The sequence below is a fragment of the Camelina sativa genome, chromosome 6 (assembly GCF_030686135.1).
Source record: "Camelina sativa cultivar CO46 ecotype springtype chromosome 6, ASM3068613v1".
In the NCBI taxonomy this organism is placed as follows: Eukaryota; Viridiplantae; Streptophyta; class Magnoliopsida; order Brassicales; family Brassicaceae; genus Camelina; species Camelina sativa.
Window position 1 is genome coordinate 12,267,221 of NC_141885.1, and position 19,976 is coordinate 12,287,196.

The window sequence follows — 19,976 nt, forward strand, 5'->3', positions numbered from 1 at the left end:
GAGAAAGGTAAATGCCTATGGAGATGTTATTGTGCTTATGATAAGAAGAAACACAAGATGCAGATATATCGGTATGATGGTAAGCATAGATGTGTGAGGTCAGGTTACAGTCACATGCTAAAGCGAGGAACAATAGCTTGGTTATTTTCAGAGAGGCTAAGAAAAAACTCAAAGATTACCAAACAAGAGATGAAAGCAGAGATTAAGAGAGAATAGAACCTGGAAGTTAGTGAAGAACAATGCTCAAAGGCAAAATCTAGACTTAGGCGAGAATCGAGTGCTGGTCATCAAGAACACTTTTCACGCCTTTGGGATTATCAAGCTGAAATTCTCCGATCAAATGCATGGAAGCAAATATGTAGACCCATATTAGGAATAGATGGTGCTTTCTTGAATTGGGATATAAAGGGACATCTATTAGCTACAGTTGGAAGAGATAGAGACAATAGGATAGTCCCAATTGCTTGGGCAATGGTTGAGATTGAGAATGATGACAATTGGGACTGGTTTATGAGGTTGCTCTCTTCTAGTTTGGGTCTTGGTGATGGAAGCAAACTAGCTATACTATCCGACAATTAGGACTGGTTTATGTATGTTAACACAACAATTTCCTGGTTTATGTATGTTAAATTTAAATTTCTCGGTTAATATAGGAACCAAGGAATGCATTGTTTGGACAAGGACAAGCACAGTCGCAAGAAGAATCACAACCACAAGCAACACAGTGGGAACCTCAACAAGGCTCACAACCCTCGCAAGGATCACATATGCCAGCACCACAATGGGAACAACAAGCACCACAGAGACAACCATCGTTGGGAGGCTGGACATCATGGTTTCAATGCTCAAGTTAGGATGTATGATTTATTTTGCAGTTTGTAGACCGTGAGTTATGTTTCTTTTGTTGTCACATGAGTTATGTTAGACCATGAATGATGTCTCTTTTGTTGTTTAGTTACTCTTTTATTTTGAATGAACCATAACTCTGTCTTTTATTATGAATGAACCATGTGTAGCTCTTTCAACGAAACAAACTGATTTCATTACCAACCAAACAAACCAACGTACAAGTAAACAACACTTATAGCCGAGAACAAACTTGGGTTGTTTTACTTCACCAACCATTAGGTAAACAATGAAAATTGTCATTATACAAAGCCACAGAACACACAATTTTCACAACAGTTTAAGCTTGTAGATGTCTCTTTTCCTTTGCATTGCACCTTCCTTCAAATCTTGCATAGCAACATTGAGCTCAATTAACTCAGCTTTGGCTTTGACAATCTCATTTGCCATGATTCATAGTTTAGGTAGTGCATCTTCAACTTCCTCATAGAGGGCATCCTCGACCCACTTAAAAAGGTGACCCTAATGCATAACAAACAAAATTACCATTACCATAACACAGAGAAACAAAATAACAAAAACCATGAGCTTGAACTTACATCTCTCTTGCTTGTCATGGAGCTTGCATCTCGCTTGCTGATGCAACGGAAGAATGGACGGCCAGGATTATCTTGAGTTTTTGATGTAAATTTGAATACACTTAATCCACAAACACACTTCGAGGGCAATCCACGACCACCAATTATCACTGATGTCTCCGAGCTAGAACTCATAGTAATTGGAAAAATAAATCAAAATCGGTTGAAAGTGAGAAGATATAAAGAGGTATCGAAAAGAAATAGAGACGAATCGAAGAATTGAAGAAGAGGATTTGCGATTTGGGGGTTTTTAATTTTTAGCGTTCTAAGAAAGAGAAACTGATTTACGATTTGGGGGTTTTCGTTTTGCTTAAAACGATTGTGGTTTACCTGCTAACGGTTGCATTGACAGAAACTTAACCGCGTTTAAATTCTCCGTTTAGTGAGTTAATGTCGTGCTTAAATTGGCCGAGTCAACAAAAGTTGGAGATTTAAAAGGTAAGTCAACAAAACATTCGTGATTTAATTCACCATATACAAAGTTCAAGCTTTAATTCAACGAAAATGAAGAGTTCAGGCTTTTTATGACATTCTCCCGATTTTGTAGTAACTTCAAAATATATATATATATATATATAACAATGACGGTTCATCTTCTTCAATCTAACCCCACATCTTCTTCCTCGTAGTAACCATGGGAACTATACCCAGAAATTAAACTGTTCCAATACACAAGATCTCTACCCAACAATCCCATTCTGGAATACATATCCACAACTGCATTACCTACATACAAATCCGATTCAAAACCCATCTCCAGCATCTGTTCATAAACCAATTCTCCAATCTCGCACATGCTTTGATAACCGAAGGAAACATGTACTCATCAGGAGAAACCTTGCTTTCCTGGAGAAACTCGCCAGAAAACAGAGAGGGAAAAGGCATGTGGGGTTAGAGAGAAGAAGAAGATGAACCACCATTCTTGTTATATATATAGATATTCGTTGTAATTGTAACAATAGGTTATGTAGCTCAATGGTATTTAGCTTTCCTTTGTACGTTGAAGGTCTTGGGTTCCATGGTAGCCTTAGTCGATTTGCTTCAATTTTTAAATTCCAATATAATTTAAAACGACGTCGTTTCATTATTTCTGTACACGTGGATTCCACGTCATAGTGAATTAACGGAAAGACTAACAGAGTTACTCATTAAACACGTTTATGTATATTTAAGCACAAAATCAAAAGTTTATGTATATTTAGGCACAAAATCAAAACTTCACGTATGAAATTCAAATATTTTAAAACTACATGTATATTTAAACACAATCAATAGTCAAATGTATGAATTCAACATATCGTAATTGTCCAGGTATGAAAAAGACGTTTTTTGCAAGAATGGGCATTAACTTGAACTTATTTAGAAACATGTCGGTAGTCTCATTTTCTTGAATGCTTTATCAATTTGTACTCTGTAGTATCACTGATACAAAGTAGTGTGGCCAAATTAAGATGCACAAATTCAGTATACGACACAAAATCACACCAAAACCCTCTCCTGTGAAAACCAAGAAAAAAGGACTAAACCAAATCAACACACAGCAAACATGAAATGAAAAAGAAGACCAAAGCGTCTGCACAAGAATCTCATGAAGAAACTTAAAACTGATAAACACAATCTTTCAAGGCTCCACAACATTAGGATCCAACCCTCTCGCCTTCCTCGTCTTCCCCACAAACAGATCCTTGGATTTGATCAAACCAGGAACGCAACCCGAGATTGTCAAGAATGGGAACTGAGCCACTGATTCCTTTCTTCCTAAAGATATTATGGCAATATCTGGACCAGGCTTGTAACTCGACATCTTCTTCTCGTTCCCACCAGACATCAACAGCTTTATGTTCTTTGTAGCCACAGAGGCGTGTTTCTCAGCAATGTAGCCTTGTTTCATCTCCTGTCATAGTAATCACATATATCAGCTGACATGTTATAGTAGTTAAAGAAAGAAGAAAAACACTCTGATACTACTAAATATGCCACAACACTTACCGGGACATCAGTAATATCACCAATTGCGAATACATTCTTGCGACCCTTAACTCTCAAGTACTCATCAACCATCAGCCTTCCTTTGCCATCCAAGTTATCTTTCAGAAGAGTTCCCTTAAGCCATTCTGAAGACAAAGGTTTTCCAATGCAAAGGAAGTGGCAATCTGCGTGTATCGTTTCACCTCCTGATGTTTTGTATGTTTTATTTCCGTCCGAAGCTGATTTCAAATCAACCCTTTGGTTCAATAGCACTTCAACTCTCTTGGATTTCATCCAATCCAATGCCTTGTCTGCAGCTTTTTGGCCAACAAACTCCAGCAATCTCGGTCCATTGTGTACAATAGTAACCTTCTTCTCTGGGAAATCAACAGCTATTTCCGCAGCAAGCTCCACACCCGACGGGCCTCCACCAACAATCAGAATCGACTCAGAGGACTTGATCTTCTCATACTCTGCAACCAAATAGTTCCAAGTGTAAGCAAACATAAACCAAACCATCCATAGTTCCTCGGATACAAGTTCTACATCCTAATTCACAAAGCTTATTTACGCACAAGAACTCAATATCTAAGCTAATAGTTAGCACAGGACAGAGTACGCTTGCTTCATACTTGAAGCATTCTCAAAACAAACAACAAAACTTGTGCAAATCGAAGAAAGATCATATACCTGCTTGGTATTGAGAAAGCTTCTCTTGCCTAGTTTTGGGAAGCACATCATTGTGACCAGTAGCAATGACAAGGTAATCATAACCAAAGACAAGCCCATCAGCGGTAACAACATCAGTGTCTGTGATATTAACAGCTGGAGAAGTCACAACACGACCGTTTTGTAAATACTTCTTGTGGTTTATCACTGATCTTTCAGCAAAAGATGGCTCCACCATTGACCTTAAACTTGCCCATGTAATCTCAAAATACTCCTTCCTATTATTATTACCAAACACATTTTACTAATCAAATTAAGCCATGTCCTAATCGAGATTAATCAAAGATTAAGACAGAATAAAATCAGAGTTTATTCTGTAATCTAAGATTAAAACGATGATTAAGAATTAATAAACAAGCTTACGGATCGATGAGGGTGAGATCGGAATCGAACTGAAGCAATTTAGAGGTAAGAGAGCCGGCGACTCCGCCGCCGATAACCACCACTCTCCGCCCCTTTGATGATTCAGGTTCTGTTCTTTCCATATCTTCGCGATTTCAAATCCAACTTGTTAAAATAAAAACTTCTCGAATTCTCCAATTTCGATTTCAACTACATACCGACACAGCTGTATTAAATAGGTGTATTAAAGTTGAGGGAGAGGAGGAGGAATAAAAACTTAATTGTGTGTGGTTAACGTGTTTGAGTGACGTCAGAAGCGACGTCCCCCACGGCGGAAGGATCCTGCCGTGTTTCCCTTCCCCCTGATCCTCACTCGTTGCAAATTTCTTAATTTTTTCAAATGGGCTTTTAAACTTGGGATGTAGGCCCAGTAGTGGCCTGAATTTAAGCGGGAACATCTTTGTTGACTTTTCTTTTTTTCTTTTTATCTGCAATCGTTCCTGCCCCGGTTAATACAGTGGTTCTTCAACCGTTTGGTAACATTTACCACATAAAAGTCAACAGTAAAAAGCCTTTGATTTACCACATATTTTTACTGGTATGATTTTCAAGAAAGAAAAAAAAAAGATTAGACTGTGAAAATAATCAATGCTTTGCGAATTTGACGCAAAAAAAGAGTTTTTTTTTTTTTTTTTTTGAAATTATAAGAGTATTACAAAGATCAAAGACATTAGCGTATAAAAATCCGATAAGATTTGTACTATAAATTTGTTGGATTGTAATACTTCTAGTTCTACCATTAGAAGAAAACAAAACAAAATCTCTATCTATACTATTACTTCTCTCCCATACTATTATTTTCCTTCATATATAATTTAATTTTATTTGTTTACTACATACACTATTATATAAATAAAACAACTATAAATATACGAGGTTGAATGGGATGACAAATGTATAAGTTAACCTACAAAGGCTACAAGTCTACAACCCACATGAATCAATCTAGATAAGCTATAAAGCTATATATAGACATAGACAAATATGGATTTAACCTTAAAATCCAAATATCTTGACCCAAATACATCCTAAAACTTTGGCTACAATCATTGACATATCTACGTATGATCTATCACATTTTTTTGAAAGATCTAAAAAAAGGAAAAAAAAGAAAGAAAAAAAACTGATTTAAAGCTCTTATTTATATTACTCCATGTCCCGTTGTGAAAAATGTTTTAGAACTTTTTTTTGTTATATTTTGTTAGATTTTTTCCAATTTTAAATGCCTAATTTAATTTAATTTTATGTTTTATGATTTTTAATATTCTACAGTATTTCCTTCTATTGTTGATTTTTTCTTCTAATTTAATACAAATGATGTTTTCATTGCAAAAAAAAAGACAAAAGAAAAATACAATTAATGTAATTATTAAACTTTGTGTTTTTAATTAGAGAGTATTATATATATATATATAGTAAAAATTTTGGGCGGACGAATTCAAATAATGAAAGACGATTTTTTGGGCGATTGTACCCAACCATCTTCCATTTGTCCTTTTCCGATCTTGTCTCCGATCAGGAGTAATTTTCCGACCGATATTTTCCTTCCTCTTGATTTGGGGATCCATATCGGCGGTTTCTTTCTGTCAGTTTCTTCTGACAGTTATGTGTCTGCCCTTTTTACGGGTGGTAACCGACAACAGAAACCGCCATGGATCTCCTATAAATCTCTTCTCTTCCCTCGTTTTTTTTCAACGACTTTCCAATTACCATTCTCTATCACCCACTTTACGAAAACAATGAGTGATTATCTTCGTAAATCCGTTCAAAATTTGGATTTGGGTATTGACGATGCTCCAATCTCCTTACCCCCAGAATTCCTCACCCGCGCAATTGCTGTTAATCGTCACACTCTGGTGGTGACTCCGGTCAATCCAAGGAAACAGAATCTCCGTGCTCTCATCAAACAAATTCCAAGATTTTGGAGTTTCGCTGATGAATGCGTAGGACGGATATTTGAGGGCGGACGAGTTCAATTTCGTTTCCAATCTGAAGATTCCCTTAATCTCATTCTACGCAGGGGACCATGGTCCTTCAACGATTGGATGGTTACTACGCATCGGTGGTACCCAAATATCAGTGAGACCAACATGAAAATCATCCCCTTTTGGGTACAAATCCATGGTATTCCAACCCTTTGCTTAACAAATGCTATGGCTAGATGGGTAGGGAACAAGTTAGGATATGTATCCGAGGTAGACTATAATGAGAATGGGGCAGTACGAGTTAGGATTGACTGGAATGTAGATGATCCTTTACGTTTCCAAAAGAACATATGTTTTATTGCTGAAGAGAGTGGAGTTCGAGATTTCTTTCAACAATGCAGAAGCAACGAAGGAGTTGATGGTCCTGAATCAGCTCCACACAAAGAATCAACGAACAACTTTGGTAGGTTCTTGTTCTGTTTACAAAGGATTCGACGGAGGCGCGGGGGGGGGGGGGGGGGGGGGCGATACCCCCAATAGATCCACTATGAATATCCTTTCATGGAATTGTCAAGGGATTGGTCCACAGCTAACTATTTCTCGTTTTAAAAAACTTTGTTTTAGTACTAAGTGTGATATGGTATTTCTATCTGAAACTCTCAATCAATCTGATGTAATAACTAAACTTAAGTGTGACTTAGGATTTGCAAACTTTATTATCCAGCCCCCTCAAGGTAGGAGTGGTGGCTTATGGCTTAGCTTTGTTTTGGAATGACAATGTATCTCTCTCCTTGATTTCTAAGGATGAGAGACTCATTGATGTTTCAGTTAACTATAATAAAATTATCTTTTTATTTGTGTTGTGTGTATGGCCATCCTAATCCTAGTGAAAGACATGAACTATGGGATCGTTTAGAACAAATGTCACATACACGAAATACGCCATGGATACTGATTGGTGACTTCAGTGAGATAACTACCAACAGAGAAAAACTAGGTGGTCCATTACGTGATGAATGGACATTCAGGGACTTTCGACACATGATCTCTATATGTGACCTACAAGATATCCGTTCAATAGGTAATCCATTCTCATGGGTTGGAGAACGACACTCTCACACCATCCAATGCTGCCTCGATAGAGCCATGTTTAATTCTGTTGGTGATGCAAGTTTCCCGAATGCAGAGAATTACTTCTTGGACTTTGCAGGATCTGATCATAAACTGATTCTTGTGGACCTGAAAGACCTCACACAACACAAACGATGGTCATTCCAGTTTGATAAACGATTGGTCGATGTTCCAAAATTTCAAGAAACAGTTAAGAATGGATGGCTATCTGGTTCTGATTCTATGGATGTACCAATCAACCAAAGCATAAAGAATTTCAGACAGGCGATGGTAAGCCTAAAACGAACAAATCGGTTAAACTCAGAGCAAAGAATTGTGACGTTTCAAGCAAAACTAAACTATGCAATGGAGAGTACAATTCCTGCTATACGACAAACAATCCCTAACCTCCAATACGTTCTTACTAAAGCTTATACCGATGAGGAAACACATTGGAAACAACTAAGCAAAAATCAGTGGATGACTTCCGGTTATCGAAACACCAATTTTTTCCATGCTTGTGCCAAGATAAGAGTTGCTAAGAATTGGATCAGCTCAATCAATGATGACCAAGGGCTTATTCATCAAGGAGATAAAGAAGTAGGAGACCATGCTAAAAAATTTTTCACAAACATTTACACAACTTCAGGTCACCATGTTTCACCTACAGTGTTCACGGACTTTGCTCCAAGAGCATCGGATGAGGCAAATGATACTTTAACTAGAACTTTTACAAATGAGGAAATATCAAGCTGTATGTTCGATTGGTGATGACAAAGCTCTAGGTCCAGATGGATTAACAACAAGATTTTACAAGAGTTGTTGGACAACTGTTGGTCCCCAAGTCATTCAAGAAGTTAGAAATTTCTTTGAAACCTCATTCATGAAGCCTAGCATAAATCATACTAACATATGCATGATTCCAAAGATTGAAAATCCACAAACTCTTATAGACTACCGACCTATAGCATTATGCAATGTTCTCTACAAGATATTGTCTAAATGTTTAGTCCAACGACTAAAACCACATCTGAATGATATTGTTTCAAACTCACAGGCAGCTTTTATCCCTGGCCGAATTATCCAAGACAATGTAATGATTGCACATGAGATTATGCAGTCATTGAAAGTCCGGAAACGAGTATCTCAAACCCACATGGCCGTGAAAACAGATGTCAGTAAAGCATATGACCGCGTAGAATGGAATTTCATCAAAACAACTTTAAAGATATTTGGCTTCTGTGATCGGTGGATAGGTTGGATTATGGAGGTCGTAACCTCTGTTAACTACTCGGTTCTTATCAACGGATCACCATATGGGCATATTAAACCAACTCGGGGCATTAGACAGGGAGATCCGTTATCTCCCTATCTATTTATTCTATGTTCAGACATTCTAAGTCATTTAATCACATCAAGGGAACAAGAAGGTGATATCCAAGCAATACGAATTGGTAATGGAGCTCCAAGCATCACACATTTACAATTTGCAGATGAATGTCTTTTTTTCTGCAAAGCTAATAGGAAAAATTGCCAAGTTCTAAAAGATGATTTTGATATCTACGAGTACTAGTCTGGTCAAAAAATAAATACTTCTAAGTCAATGATAACATTTGGAAGCAGAGTTTATGGGACAACTCAATCTCGGTTAATGGCAACCCTAGATATCCCAAATCATGGAGGAGGAGGTAAGTATCTCGGTTTACCGGAACAGTTTGGTCAAAAGAAAAAAGAGATGTTTGCATACATTGTTGATAGAGTTAAAAAAACGAACTTGTGGATGGACTGCAAGTAAATTATCACCAGCAGGAAAAGAGATCATGCTAAAATCAGTTGCTTTATCCATGTATGTTTATGCTATGTCATGTTTTAAACTACCATTAGGAATCACTTCAGAGATAGAATCACTTTTAATAAACTTTTGGTGGGAAAAATCGTTAAACCATAGAGGTATCCCATGGATAGCTTGGAAGAAACTACAAACTTCAAAAAAGGAAGGAGGTTTGGGATTCAAAGATCTAGCAAAATTTAATGATGCCCTACTAGCTAAGCAAGCATGGAGATTAATCCAATATCCCAATTCTCTCTTTGCTCGCGTAATGAAAACAGATATTACAGAGATGACTCTATACTGGATGCTCGTGCTAGGAAAAACCAATCATATGGATGGTCATCAATCTTAATCGGGTTAGATCTTCTTAAAAAAGGCACTCGATATATTGTGGGAGATGGAGCAAATATACGACTTGGTATAGACAATGTTATTGCTTCTGATCCTCCTAGACCAATTCAAACTTTAACTCCTCATACTTCATTGCCCCTCGAAAATCTCATATCCACAACTGGTCATATTTGAATGTGGGATCAACAAAAACTATCCTCTTTGATACCAGAAACAGAGCATGCCACAGTCCAAAACATACATTTGTCTCAAGTTAAAGACAAAGATGAACTTATTTGGAATTATTCACAATCAGGCAAATACACTGTAAAAACAAGATACTGGTTTCTCACACATTATCCGTTTGATCCTGGCTAAATAATACCAAGAACTCATGGATCGGTGGAGCTTAAAAACAAAATCTGGAAGTTGAAGATTCTACCAAAGATCAAACATTTCCTCTGGCGCATTGTTACGAGGACTTTGCCTATAACTACACGCCTACGCACAAAGCGTATGAATATCAGTTCTATATGCCCAAGATGCAACCAACCAGATGAAACATATCACCATGCGTTATTCTCATGTCCTTTTGCTATTATGGCATGGCGTTTGTCCAACACATCTCTGCTAAATATCAACCAATTACCAGCTAATGTAGAGGAGATCATCTTTGGAATCATAACTCTATCATCTCAAACAACAAATAATTTTGATTCCCTACTACATTTTTCACTTTTATGGCGCATTTGGAAAACAAGAAACAATGTCGTTTTCAATAACTACCGCGAAAGTGCGAGCAAGACAATTCTAATGGCAAAATCAAAAACAAAAGAATGGATTAAAACTTTACGACCTAAGGAGCCACAACATAACATTATCACAACCGCAAACACATGGACACCACCTTTACAGCCGTTTATTAAATGCAACTTTGACGCATGATACAATGATCATACAAAACAGGGAACATGCGGTTGGATATTCAGGAACCATCAAGGAGAACCATTGGTATGGGGTGCATCTAAACTATCTTATGCAGGATCAACTCTAGAAGCCGAGACAAAAAGCCTACTAATATCCCTACAACAAGCTTGGATCAGAGGTTATCAATCAATAGTCTTCGAATGAGATAGTGCAGTGTTAATAAATCTAGTAAATGATCAAAAGTCCAATGCTTCAGTACGAAATCTATTGAAAGATATTTGCTATGTGGTCTCTACGATTACGACAAACTGCTTTTCAATTTGCAAAAAGAGAATGTAATAGTGTAGCAAATGCATTAACTAAGCATAGATGTATTGATAATGCTTATTATGTTAACTCGATAGTAAAACTAATTTGGTTATTGAAAGTTTTGTGTAAAGACATTTGCTAAATTAATAAAATTTATTTTTTTTGGAAAAAAAATATAGTGGAACAGAGATAGATAGAAGGGAAATACTATAACAATTAGTATTAGTTAAAATACTACATTTTGTAAAATATCCCCTTAGGGAAACACCTCAAAATACCACATATTGTTTTCCCCAATAATACCAGAATTTATTTCTTGATAGACTTTTTTTCCTTACAACAGATAAATATTAAAATTTTGATAGAGTATATACAACACATAATTAGCTAAAATACCAAATTTTGAGTTTTGACAAATATCTTAAAATATCCATTATCTTTTTTTTTTTCGAAAACAATTACCATATAATTTTTTATTATAGAAAATTCTTTTACAACAGATTTTTTTAATTAAAGGTCTAATAATTTTTTAAAGTTAATTTAGGAGAACAAAAAAAAAGTCATAATATGGTCATTTATATGTTTTAAATGCAAATCTATAATTATCAAATATGTATGGGAAATCTTTAAACTACATAGTATGTGTCTACTACAGTTGGCTATTATTGTTGTAATGAATAAATCTAATTAGTAAGAAAACACGTTGATTAATTTAGTTTTAACTTACCAACTTATTGACAAAATAACTTAAATTGACTGAACTACTCTCCTAATCTCGTCTCGTCACGTCAAACCTACAACAACAAAAAATAAAAATAAAAATATTTTTACTCTGAATCACATTTTTGTTTTGTTTTGTTTGATCCCTTGTAGATTCGTACTCTGCAAGTGAACTAAAACACAGAAGACGAAAGAGACGAGACGACGAATCCAGAATCAGAGACAAAGCTTCAGTACAATTTGGATCTGACTTTTTGATGTTGCGGCGGTTCAAGTTCAATGCTTAATAAACATCGAGCAGTTTCGAATCTCTGAGGGAAAACGAAGCGTGTAGGTTAGGGGAAAACAACAAGTGCGTAAGATTACGTTGAAGAGAAGCAAGTTCTTAAAATCGCGATTTGAAGAGAAGCAAGTGTTTGATAGAGCGATGGAGTCACGAATGGATCAGTATGAGCTTATGGAACAGATCGGGAGAGGAGCGTTTGGTGCCGCCATTTTAGTTCATCATAAAGCTGAGAGAAAGAAGTAAATTTGAGATTTTTCATCCATTGTATCTAAAATTTTTTAAAACTCCTTTCTTTGAAGATAGATTTGATTTTTTTTTTTTTTTTTTTGTTTGTATTGTTGTGTGTTTTTAGGTATGTTTTGAAGAAGATCAGATTAGCTAGACAAACGGAGCGTTGCCGGAGATCTGCTCATCAAGAGGTGAATTTTGAATCGTCTTTTTCGAGATTTCGAAAACGATTTAGTTCTTGATTTTTTTTTTTTCTGACAACATTGGTGAGTTTTTATGTAGATGGCTTTGATTGCAAGAGTTCAGCATCCATATATCGTGGAGTTTAAAGAAGCTTGGGTTGAGAAAGTAAGTTTTATAGTTGATTTTTTTTTTTTTTTTTTTTTCTGGACTTTAAGGAGATTTAGTTATTTTGACATGAGCTTTGATTTGGAAAATGCAGGGTTGCTATGTTTGTATTGTCACTGGATACTGTGAAGGAGGAGACATGTGAGTTTTACTTTCACTAACGATTTTGTAGTTAACTTGTCCTTTTTTTTTTTTTGGTTCTTTTTTGTTGTTTAGTTCACAGAAGTCAAAGAATACGTTTAAAATCAAATGGTTTTGGTTACAGGGCTGAGTTGATGAAAAAGTCAAATGGTGTTTATTTTCCTGAGGAGGTACTTTTTCACTTAGAAGTTTCTCTAATAAATATGATTTAGGTGATTGATTTGATTAGTAGTAGTCATGGTGACTTTGTTTTTGCTTCTCTTTTTTTTTTTTTTGCAGAAACTCTGCAAGTGGTTTACTCAATTATTATTAGCTGTTGAGTATCTGCATTCTAACTATGTTCTTCATCGTGATCTTAAGGTAAAAATCTAGCTGTCTGAATCACTGTGTTATGCTTAATTAATGTATGGACTTATTTGTGAAGTCTGTTCTTGCCAGTGTTCCAACATTTTCCTTACAAAAGATCAAGACGTCCGCCTTGGTACGTTTTTGATTTATGATCCACCTAATTTGACCTGCAACAGAATGTAAGCGGATTTTTAAATAATTATGTTTCATCTTGTGTTCATGTGTTGTCTGCAGGGGACTTTGGCCTTGCCAAAACAATGAAGGCGGATGACCTAACTTCCTCGGTATGTTGTAAAAGTCTCTGTTAAAATATGGTCTAGGAGAACGAATTTGTCCTGGTAGTGCGTAGGTTTCGGCGTTGTTAGCATACAGCTTGTATTTACGGCACATTAGCAATTGAGCACCTTTGATATGGGTTATGCTGGTTATGCCAACAAACTTTGATGCATGAAGATTGCTTCTTTTCAACAAACGAATATTAGCAATTCTGCATCAAAATAGATTATATGTTACTAAGGTTTATAACAGTTACGGGTTATTCCTCTCATTGCATAGCACAAGAACATAATGATTATTTTTAGGATTGCTCTCAAGCTTCTGAACTGATACATAGTGTGATAGCATTGATGTTTATGACTCATGGAATTTTATATGTAGGTTGTCGGAACTCCAAACTACATGTGCCCGGAACTGCTTGCTGATATCCCTTATGGTTTTAAATCAGATATCTGGTCGCTAGGTATATGCAACCTCTATCCTCTGTAACGCCTAAGAATTTTGTTATTGCCATTCAAGCTAAGACTCTATGTTATTGAACAGGCTGTTGTATATATGAAATGGCTGCATATCGGCCTGCTTTCAAAGCTTTTGTAAGTCTTTTTTAATTTCATTTAGATAGTCTAAATGTTTCTTGTTTGTAACATTCCTACGAGAAGTTTATGTCTTTTGAAGAGCAGAAAATTGTTAAGAGCTATAATATGGACTTGTGTGTGTTACCAAAGTTTATGCCTCAAACAGATCTAGAAACCCCTGCATTTGATCTCTTCGAAGTACCTTATGGCATTTGCTTTTATGTGATATATGGTTTCAGGATATGGCAGGCCTTATAAGTAAGGTTAATCGTTCCTCAATAGGTCCATTGCCACCGTGCTATTCACCATCTTTGTAAGATTCTTTTTATTAATCTGAAGCCTAATCTGGTCTTCTATATTTCTTGATTTGACACTTTGCCTTGTCCATTAATACCATCCCTAAGATATGAGCTTTTATAAATATGTCCTCTGATATATTTATAACATGATATAACATTTCTCTCCTTTTTTGTTTTGCTCTGTTTTGATATTGCAGAAAAGCACTCATCAAGGGGATGTTAAGGAAGAACCCCGAGTATCGGCCAAACGTATGATTTTTCTAGGACCAGAAACTGTCTGCTTAATGGCATTCATCCTCCGGAATGGAAATTAACTAATCATATTTTTTTTCCTTCATATCTCTTCAGGCCTCCGATATTTTGAAGCATCCTTATTTGCAGCCATATGTTGAGCAGTACCGTCCAACCCTTTCTGCAGCGTCTATAACTCCAGAAAAGCCTCTTAATTCTCGCGAGGGCCGGAGGAGTATGGCTGAAAGCCAGAACAGCAATAGTTCAAGTGAAAAAGATAACTTCTATGTGAGTGACAAAAATATCCGATATGTGGTTCCAAGTAATGGTAATAAAGTCACTGAGACAGATTCAGCTTCTATCGATGATGAAGACATCCTCGAGCATGTGCAACAACCAGCTGAAAATGATAATGTCCAGAGTGTTTCAGCAACAAAACCAGATGGCCATGGGGTTTTAAAGCCCGTACAAAGTGACCAACGACCAGACATTATTCAACCAAGGCACCCAAAAACTATCAGGAACATCATGATGGTTTTGAAAGAAGAGAAAGCTAGAGAAAATGGTTCACCCATGAGATCTAACCGAGGGAGACCTTCTAGTGTTCCAACTCAGAAGAATAATATTGAAACTCCATCAAAGATTCCCAAACTCAGTGACGTTGCTCATGGCTCCAAGACTAACGTAATTACGCCTATCCCACCTTCAAAGCTAGCTCCTGATTCCGCAAGGGCTCCAGGATCAATACCGCCAAAGCATCATGTATATTCTCTCTCTCTTTCTCTCTCGCTCTCTAGTTCCCAACTTTTGTTGATATATAAAGGATTTCGTTTGACAAATTTGTGGTGCAGATGCCAGTGATTGACTCGTCTCCAAAACTTAAGCCTAGAAGCGACAGAACTTCACCATCTCCTGCTGCTAAACAGGAGGCCGAAGAGGCAATGTCAATTAAGCGAAGGCAAAGAACACCTCCTACTTTACCAAGAAGAACATCTTTGATAGCGCAGCAGTCAAGACAATTAGGAGCAGATATTCCAAATATGGCAGCCAAGGACACCATGAAGCAACATCCACCTGTGCCGTCAGAGTCTGAAACTAATTCTCATCAATCTCGTGTCCATGCTTCCCCTGTGAATACGCCGGAGCCAAAGAGAAACTCTGTCGGATCTTCCAAAGGAATGCAGAGTGAGAGCAGCAACTCAATATCGTCTTCGTTGTCCATGCAGGCATTTGAACTCTGTGATGATGCTTCGACCCCATATATCGACACGTCAGAACATACAACTCCTGATGACCACAGAAGATCCTGTCACAGTGAATACTCGTCTTCATTTCCAGAAATCTCCTCAGAGATGATGATCCGCAGAGAAGAACACAGCACCAGTATCCGGCTAAACGAAACTCCTGACACTGTTTCCGATGTTCAAAACACTATTGCCTATCGTCATCATCCAGAAGAAAGCTCGCCCACTCTGCAGAAAGATGATAGCCCTGCAACAATGCAGAGCTACGAGCCTAATGCATCACAACGACACCACGGTGATGACAAATTCACAGTCAAAGAATTCATCTCCTCTGTTCCTGCAGCTGCACCAATTCCTTTGCATGTAGGACCATCCCACCAAGTGAATTCCCACTCAGATAACAAAACAAGCTCCCACCAAGTGCAAGCGAGTTCCCACTCGGATAACAAAACAGGCCTTGTGTCTCAGAACTCAGCTCTTGAGCAGAACAACAATCATTCCCATCTTCATCCAGTTGTTGACGATTTCATACATGTTATCCGACACAGCAGCTTCCGTGTGGGGAGCGACCAGCCAGTAATGGAAAGTGTTGAAGTCGGTGTACAGACCGTCGACATGGGGAAACTCATAAACGTTGTGAGAGATGAAATGGAGGTGAGAAAAGTAGCAACTCCCTCGGAATCACCCACCACTAGATCGATCATCTCAGAGCATGACTCAAGAACTGAGACCCGCCCTGAAGTACCAGATCCCATCACCAACTACTCAGAAACAAAGAGCTTTAAATCCTGCTCTGATTCTTCACCAGCTGAGACAAGACCCAACTCATTCATGCCTGATGAGGAAACAACTCCGGCTCCAGCTGTGAAAGAGACATTGGACATCAAGTCGTTCAGACAGAGAGCCGAGGCGCTTGAAGGTCTATTGGAACTATCTGCGGATTTGCTGGAACAGAGCAGGCTCGAAGAGCTAGCCATTGTGTTGCAGCCGTTCGGGAAGAACAAAGTTTCGCCTAGAGAAACCGCTATTTGGTTGGCAAAGAGTCTTAAAGGAATGATGATCGAAGACATCAATAATAATAACAGTGGCAGCTCCAGAAATGTATCATGAAGGTAAAGTAACATACAAGCATTTACAACTAAACTCTCTTCTTTGTTACTTGTTTTCTATAAAGTTCATATTTTCATAAAGTAACAATTCGCTCAGTAAAAAGAATCACAAACAACAAAACACATCCATTTTCGAAATTTTGAAAGTACAGCCACCGTCATCGATGTTAAGTGTTTCCAATATTGTATATACAGACTCTGGGATTATTGGTTGATTATTTGTTCCTCTTTATGTTTCTGTTTATAATCGACTCATTGACTGTTGCAACATTTTCATCTAAATCAACGATATGGATATAGCAGAATCATGTCATGACACTCCATTTGGTTCTTTTAATCTTGCATTGGTCTCCTCACGACAAACAAGTTACTCGGTGATTTGCTAAACTAAATTTCAGATAAGATACAAGAATCAACTATGCAACACCTTGCCTAAGCTCAACTCTGTTAATACTATCTTGGTGGGAGATCTTGTACACCCGATGAACGATCATTGCCGTATGTTTTTTTTTTTTACCGTTCCACTTTGAGGACATCATAGACTTCTATTGCATTCTCTAGTGTTGGTTGAATTCAGGAAACTTATTTTTACACGCTAATTTAATCCAACACTAGAGAATGCACAAGTGAGTTGAGCTTTAAATTTATGAAACCTTTAAATAATCTACAAGACTACAAAGTGCATGGAACACCAAGGAATACTTAGATAGTTAGATCGATCGACAAAGATATAAGATTGAACACATACAAATTTAAAACTGGAACAATGATAACATTAGAAAATACTAGCAGCGTAGAGTGGGTTCCCGCCTAGTATAAATGAAACTTCAATTCAGGTTACTTTTTCTTTAGCTTAGAACAAATAATTAAAATTCCATTTCAAGAAGAAGTAAAACAAGACTGGAATACTATAAAGTGTAAGGAATAGAGAGACTATAACTAGTTTCAGAGATTTGCTCATTTTCGACTAATAACAAAGAAAGTAAAACCATAAAAGGTTGAGTTAAAGATCGATCCACAAAGACATGAAGATTGCACCCCATAGATACAAGATTCAAACTAATCTAGAGAAGGTATGATTTGTTTTTGATTGTTTTAAAAGCTAAAAAGCGCAAAAAGACTAGAATGCAAGAAGTAAAACCAAATAAAGCATGAGAATGAATTAACAATCAACAATGAACGCGAACCTCGTAAATTATGAATAATTCCCTTCCGTGGTCTTAATCACTTCACTAATCACCTTAATTACCATAATCGTTTGTGCGAAATTAGATAAATAAGGACCATTAATCAATAACAAGTCCAATTACCATAATCTTTTGTGTGCAATTAAATGAAATTTTCATATGTGCAATTAATTGGAATTTCATATGTTGTGGTTATTTTGTTTTGATGATCATTTACTTACATAATTTTCATCCCTTCTGAACTGTAGATTATTTAGCCCCTGTCAAGTTTTATTGCAATCGAAGAATATGTGTTGCTTTTAGTTATTAAAACTGAAACGATTCTCATTTTACATGTTTTGATGCTTGTTTGCATAACCGTTGTAAGAAATCCTACAATACTAAGAAGAGCAGTGATGTTTCTAAACTTTCTATAATGAATTATTCGATAGCTATTTTCTTTATAAATAACAATGAATCTGTGACATTTTTTGTTTTGAAATAAATACTTGTTATTTTTTAGTAAATTTGAAAAAAAAATCTTGAAGTTTTGAAGTTTTGAAATTTTTGGATATTTTTGAGTAGTTTGGACATACTTGGATACTAAAATTTTGAGTTTTGGGATTTCAGAGTAATCCAAATTCGAATCCGAAATATCCGATTCGAACCTGAAATCTATAAATACTTGAATGTCCAAAATACCTGATCTAAACCTGGAACGAATACCCAAACGTCCACCATTTCACAATTTCGTAAATTTAAAATTATTAAAAAGAATGTTAAAGTATGTTGCATATTATAAACTCATAGTTAAAATTCCTCAAAACTACATTATGTTAGGGCGAATATTCTTCTAATCAAGAATTATTATTCAGAATTCCATCTCATTTGCTGTAAATTCTTATGGGCAATCAAATCAAATTGAAATCATAGTGGAAGAATTCAATTTTTGATCCAGTAAATCTTTTTTTAGTTTTGATAAAGGGTTATCCAAAAAATCTTACTCTTAGAATCAATATTTAACCATTTAACACCAGATATAAATTGGTTTAAAGAAATTTATTGCTAATATGTAGGTAGTTAACCTAGTTAGAACCCAGTTACAAACTAAATTGACGTTTAAAGATCACCAAATAAATAGAATTACATCCTACTATATTAATTGGGAAGTACAAATATGAAACTAACCTTAAAATGTGTAAACAAATACATTCAATTGCCATTAGAAAAACTTAATTAAGATTAACTAATTAATTTTAAATAAATATAATTAATTAAAAACGAGAATTGGGAATACATAAAATAAAATAAATTGTAGAAAAGTAAAAAAAAAATCTATTAGAATCAAAACTAATTCATACTTTTTAAAAAAAATTAACAGCTAAGATTTTAAAAATCTAATTGAATAAAATCTATATAGCTACAAATTTTATCAAAAAACTTTTCCAGCACAGGTTAAAATTTTATCAAAATTTAAATCCAATAAAATATATAACAGTTTTGTTTTACGGCTTAAATTTTAAAAATTAATAAATAAAAAATAAAAGATATAGATATAGTATTTTATCTATTTAAAAAGGTTATATTTTTCTTTTAGCCACCGTTCTTTAGGAAAATAAAACAAAATTGAGATTTGAATATATTTAATGCTTGAAAGCTAATAGCGTAATTTTAAGTAATCATAATGGAATCAGTTCATCTCTAATTTTAAGTAATCATAATGGAAGTATTTAATACTTAATGCTTGAAAGGTGCTTATAGCGTAATTTTAATGCTTGAAAGGTGCTTATAGCGTAAAATAGTGTAGTTGACAATTACATGCAGTTCATCTCTATCAACTTAGCTTAATTTCCTAAGTTAAGTAATCATAATCGTAATTTTAAGTTGACAATTATGGAATCATAATCGTAATTTTAAGTTGACAATTATGGAATCTTAATCGTAATTTTAAGTAATCATAATGGAAGTATTTAATACGTAATGCTTGAAA

At 35.8% G+C, this 19,976-nt stretch overlaps 3 protein-coding genes and 1 pseudogene across 3 annotated transcripts; 2 read left to right on the forward strand and 2 right to left on the reverse strand.

Moving 5' to 3' along the window:
* Positions 1 to 262: 262 nt before the first annotated feature.
* LOC147942481 (uncharacterized protein At1g43920, Chloroplastic-like) lies at positions 263 to 1,619 on the reverse strand (annotated as a pseudogene).
* A 1,247-nt stretch (positions 1,620 to 2,866) lies between these two features.
* Positions 2,867 to 4,952, reverse strand: LOC104780272 (uncharacterized). The gene is made up of 4 exons (XM_019246696.2): positions 4,545 to 4,952; positions 4,143 to 4,399; positions 3,474 to 3,925; positions 2,867 to 3,378 (listed from the first exon to the last, which is right to left on the reverse strand). The coding sequence occupies exons 1-4, from the start codon at positions 4,664 to 4,666 to the stop codon at positions 3,106 to 3,108; spliced, it is 1,104 nt and encodes a 367-aa protein (XP_019102241.2). The 5' UTR covers positions 4,667 to 4,952; the 3' UTR covers positions 2,867 to 3,105.
* A 1,370-nt stretch (positions 4,953 to 6,322) lies between these two features.
* LOC147942482 (uncharacterized) lies at positions 6,323 to 9,191 on the forward strand. The gene is made up of 3 exons (XM_087456075.1): positions 6,323 to 6,971; positions 7,425 to 8,323; positions 8,676 to 9,191. Exons 1-3 carry the CDS (start codon positions 6,323 to 6,325, stop codon positions 9,189 to 9,191), a joined length of 2,064 nt encoding a protein of 687 aa, XP_087312201.1.
* Positions 9,192 to 11,685: 2,494 nt separating this feature from the next.
* On the forward strand, positions 11,686 to 17,050 carry LOC104790679 (serine/threonine-protein kinase Nek5). The gene is made up of 14 exons (XM_010516460.3): positions 11,686 to 12,260; positions 12,374 to 12,440; positions 12,532 to 12,597; positions 12,692 to 12,738; positions 12,863 to 12,908; positions 13,018 to 13,098; positions 13,177 to 13,219; positions 13,321 to 13,370; positions 13,744 to 13,825; positions 13,906 to 13,955; positions 14,177 to 14,250; positions 14,434 to 14,485; positions 14,585 to 15,229; positions 15,319 to 17,050. Exons 1-14 carry the CDS (start codon positions 12,163 to 12,165, stop codon positions 16,819 to 16,821), a joined length of 2,904 nt encoding a protein of 967 aa, XP_010514762.1. The 5' UTR covers positions 11,686 to 12,162; the 3' UTR covers positions 16,822 to 17,050.
* The last annotated feature ends 2,926 nt before the right edge of the window (positions 17,051 to 19,976 follow it).

What these genes read in the sequence shown, in the direction of transcription:
- LOC147942482 (XM_087456075.1), top strand. Translation starts at nt 6,323, where the DNA reads ATGAGTGATTATCTTCGTAAATCCGTTCAAAATTTGGATTTGGGTATT. An exon ending in AGAATCAACGAACAACTTTG is followed by an intron (nt 6,972 to 7,424) that starts GTAGGTTCTTGT and finishes GGGATCGTTTAG; the next exon opens with AACAAATGTCACATACACGA. An exon ending in CTCCAAGAGCATCGGATGAG is followed by an intron (nt 8,324 to 8,675) that starts GCAAATGATACT and finishes TCAAACTCACAG; the next exon opens with GCAGCTTTTATCCCTGGCCG.
- LOC104780272 (XM_019246696.2), bottom strand. Translation starts at nt 4,666, where the DNA reads ATGGAAAGAACAGAACCTGAATCATCAAAGGGGCGGAGAGTGGTGGTT. An exon ending in GCTTTCTCAATACCAAGCAG is followed by an intron (nt 3,926 to 4,142) that starts GTATATGATCTT and finishes ATTTGGTTGCAG; the next exon opens with AGTATGAGAAGATCAAGTCC. An exon ending in GTGATATTACTGATGTCCCG is followed by an intron (nt 3,379 to 3,473) that starts GTAAGTGTTGTG and finishes TTACTATGACAG; the next exon opens with GAGATGAAACAAGGCTACAT.
- LOC104790679 (XM_010516460.3), top strand. Translation starts at nt 12,163, where the DNA reads ATGGAGTCACGAATGGATCAGTATGAGCTTATGGAACAGATCGGGAGA. An exon ending in CGGATGACCTAACTTCCTCG is followed by an intron (nt 13,371 to 13,743) that starts GTATGTTGTAAA and finishes TTTTATATGTAG; the next exon opens with GTTGTCGGAACTCCAAACTA. An exon ending in ACCCCGAGTATCGGCCAAAC is followed by an intron (nt 14,486 to 14,584) that starts GTATGATTTTTC and finishes ATATCTCTTCAG; the next exon opens with GCCTCCGATATTTTGAAGCA.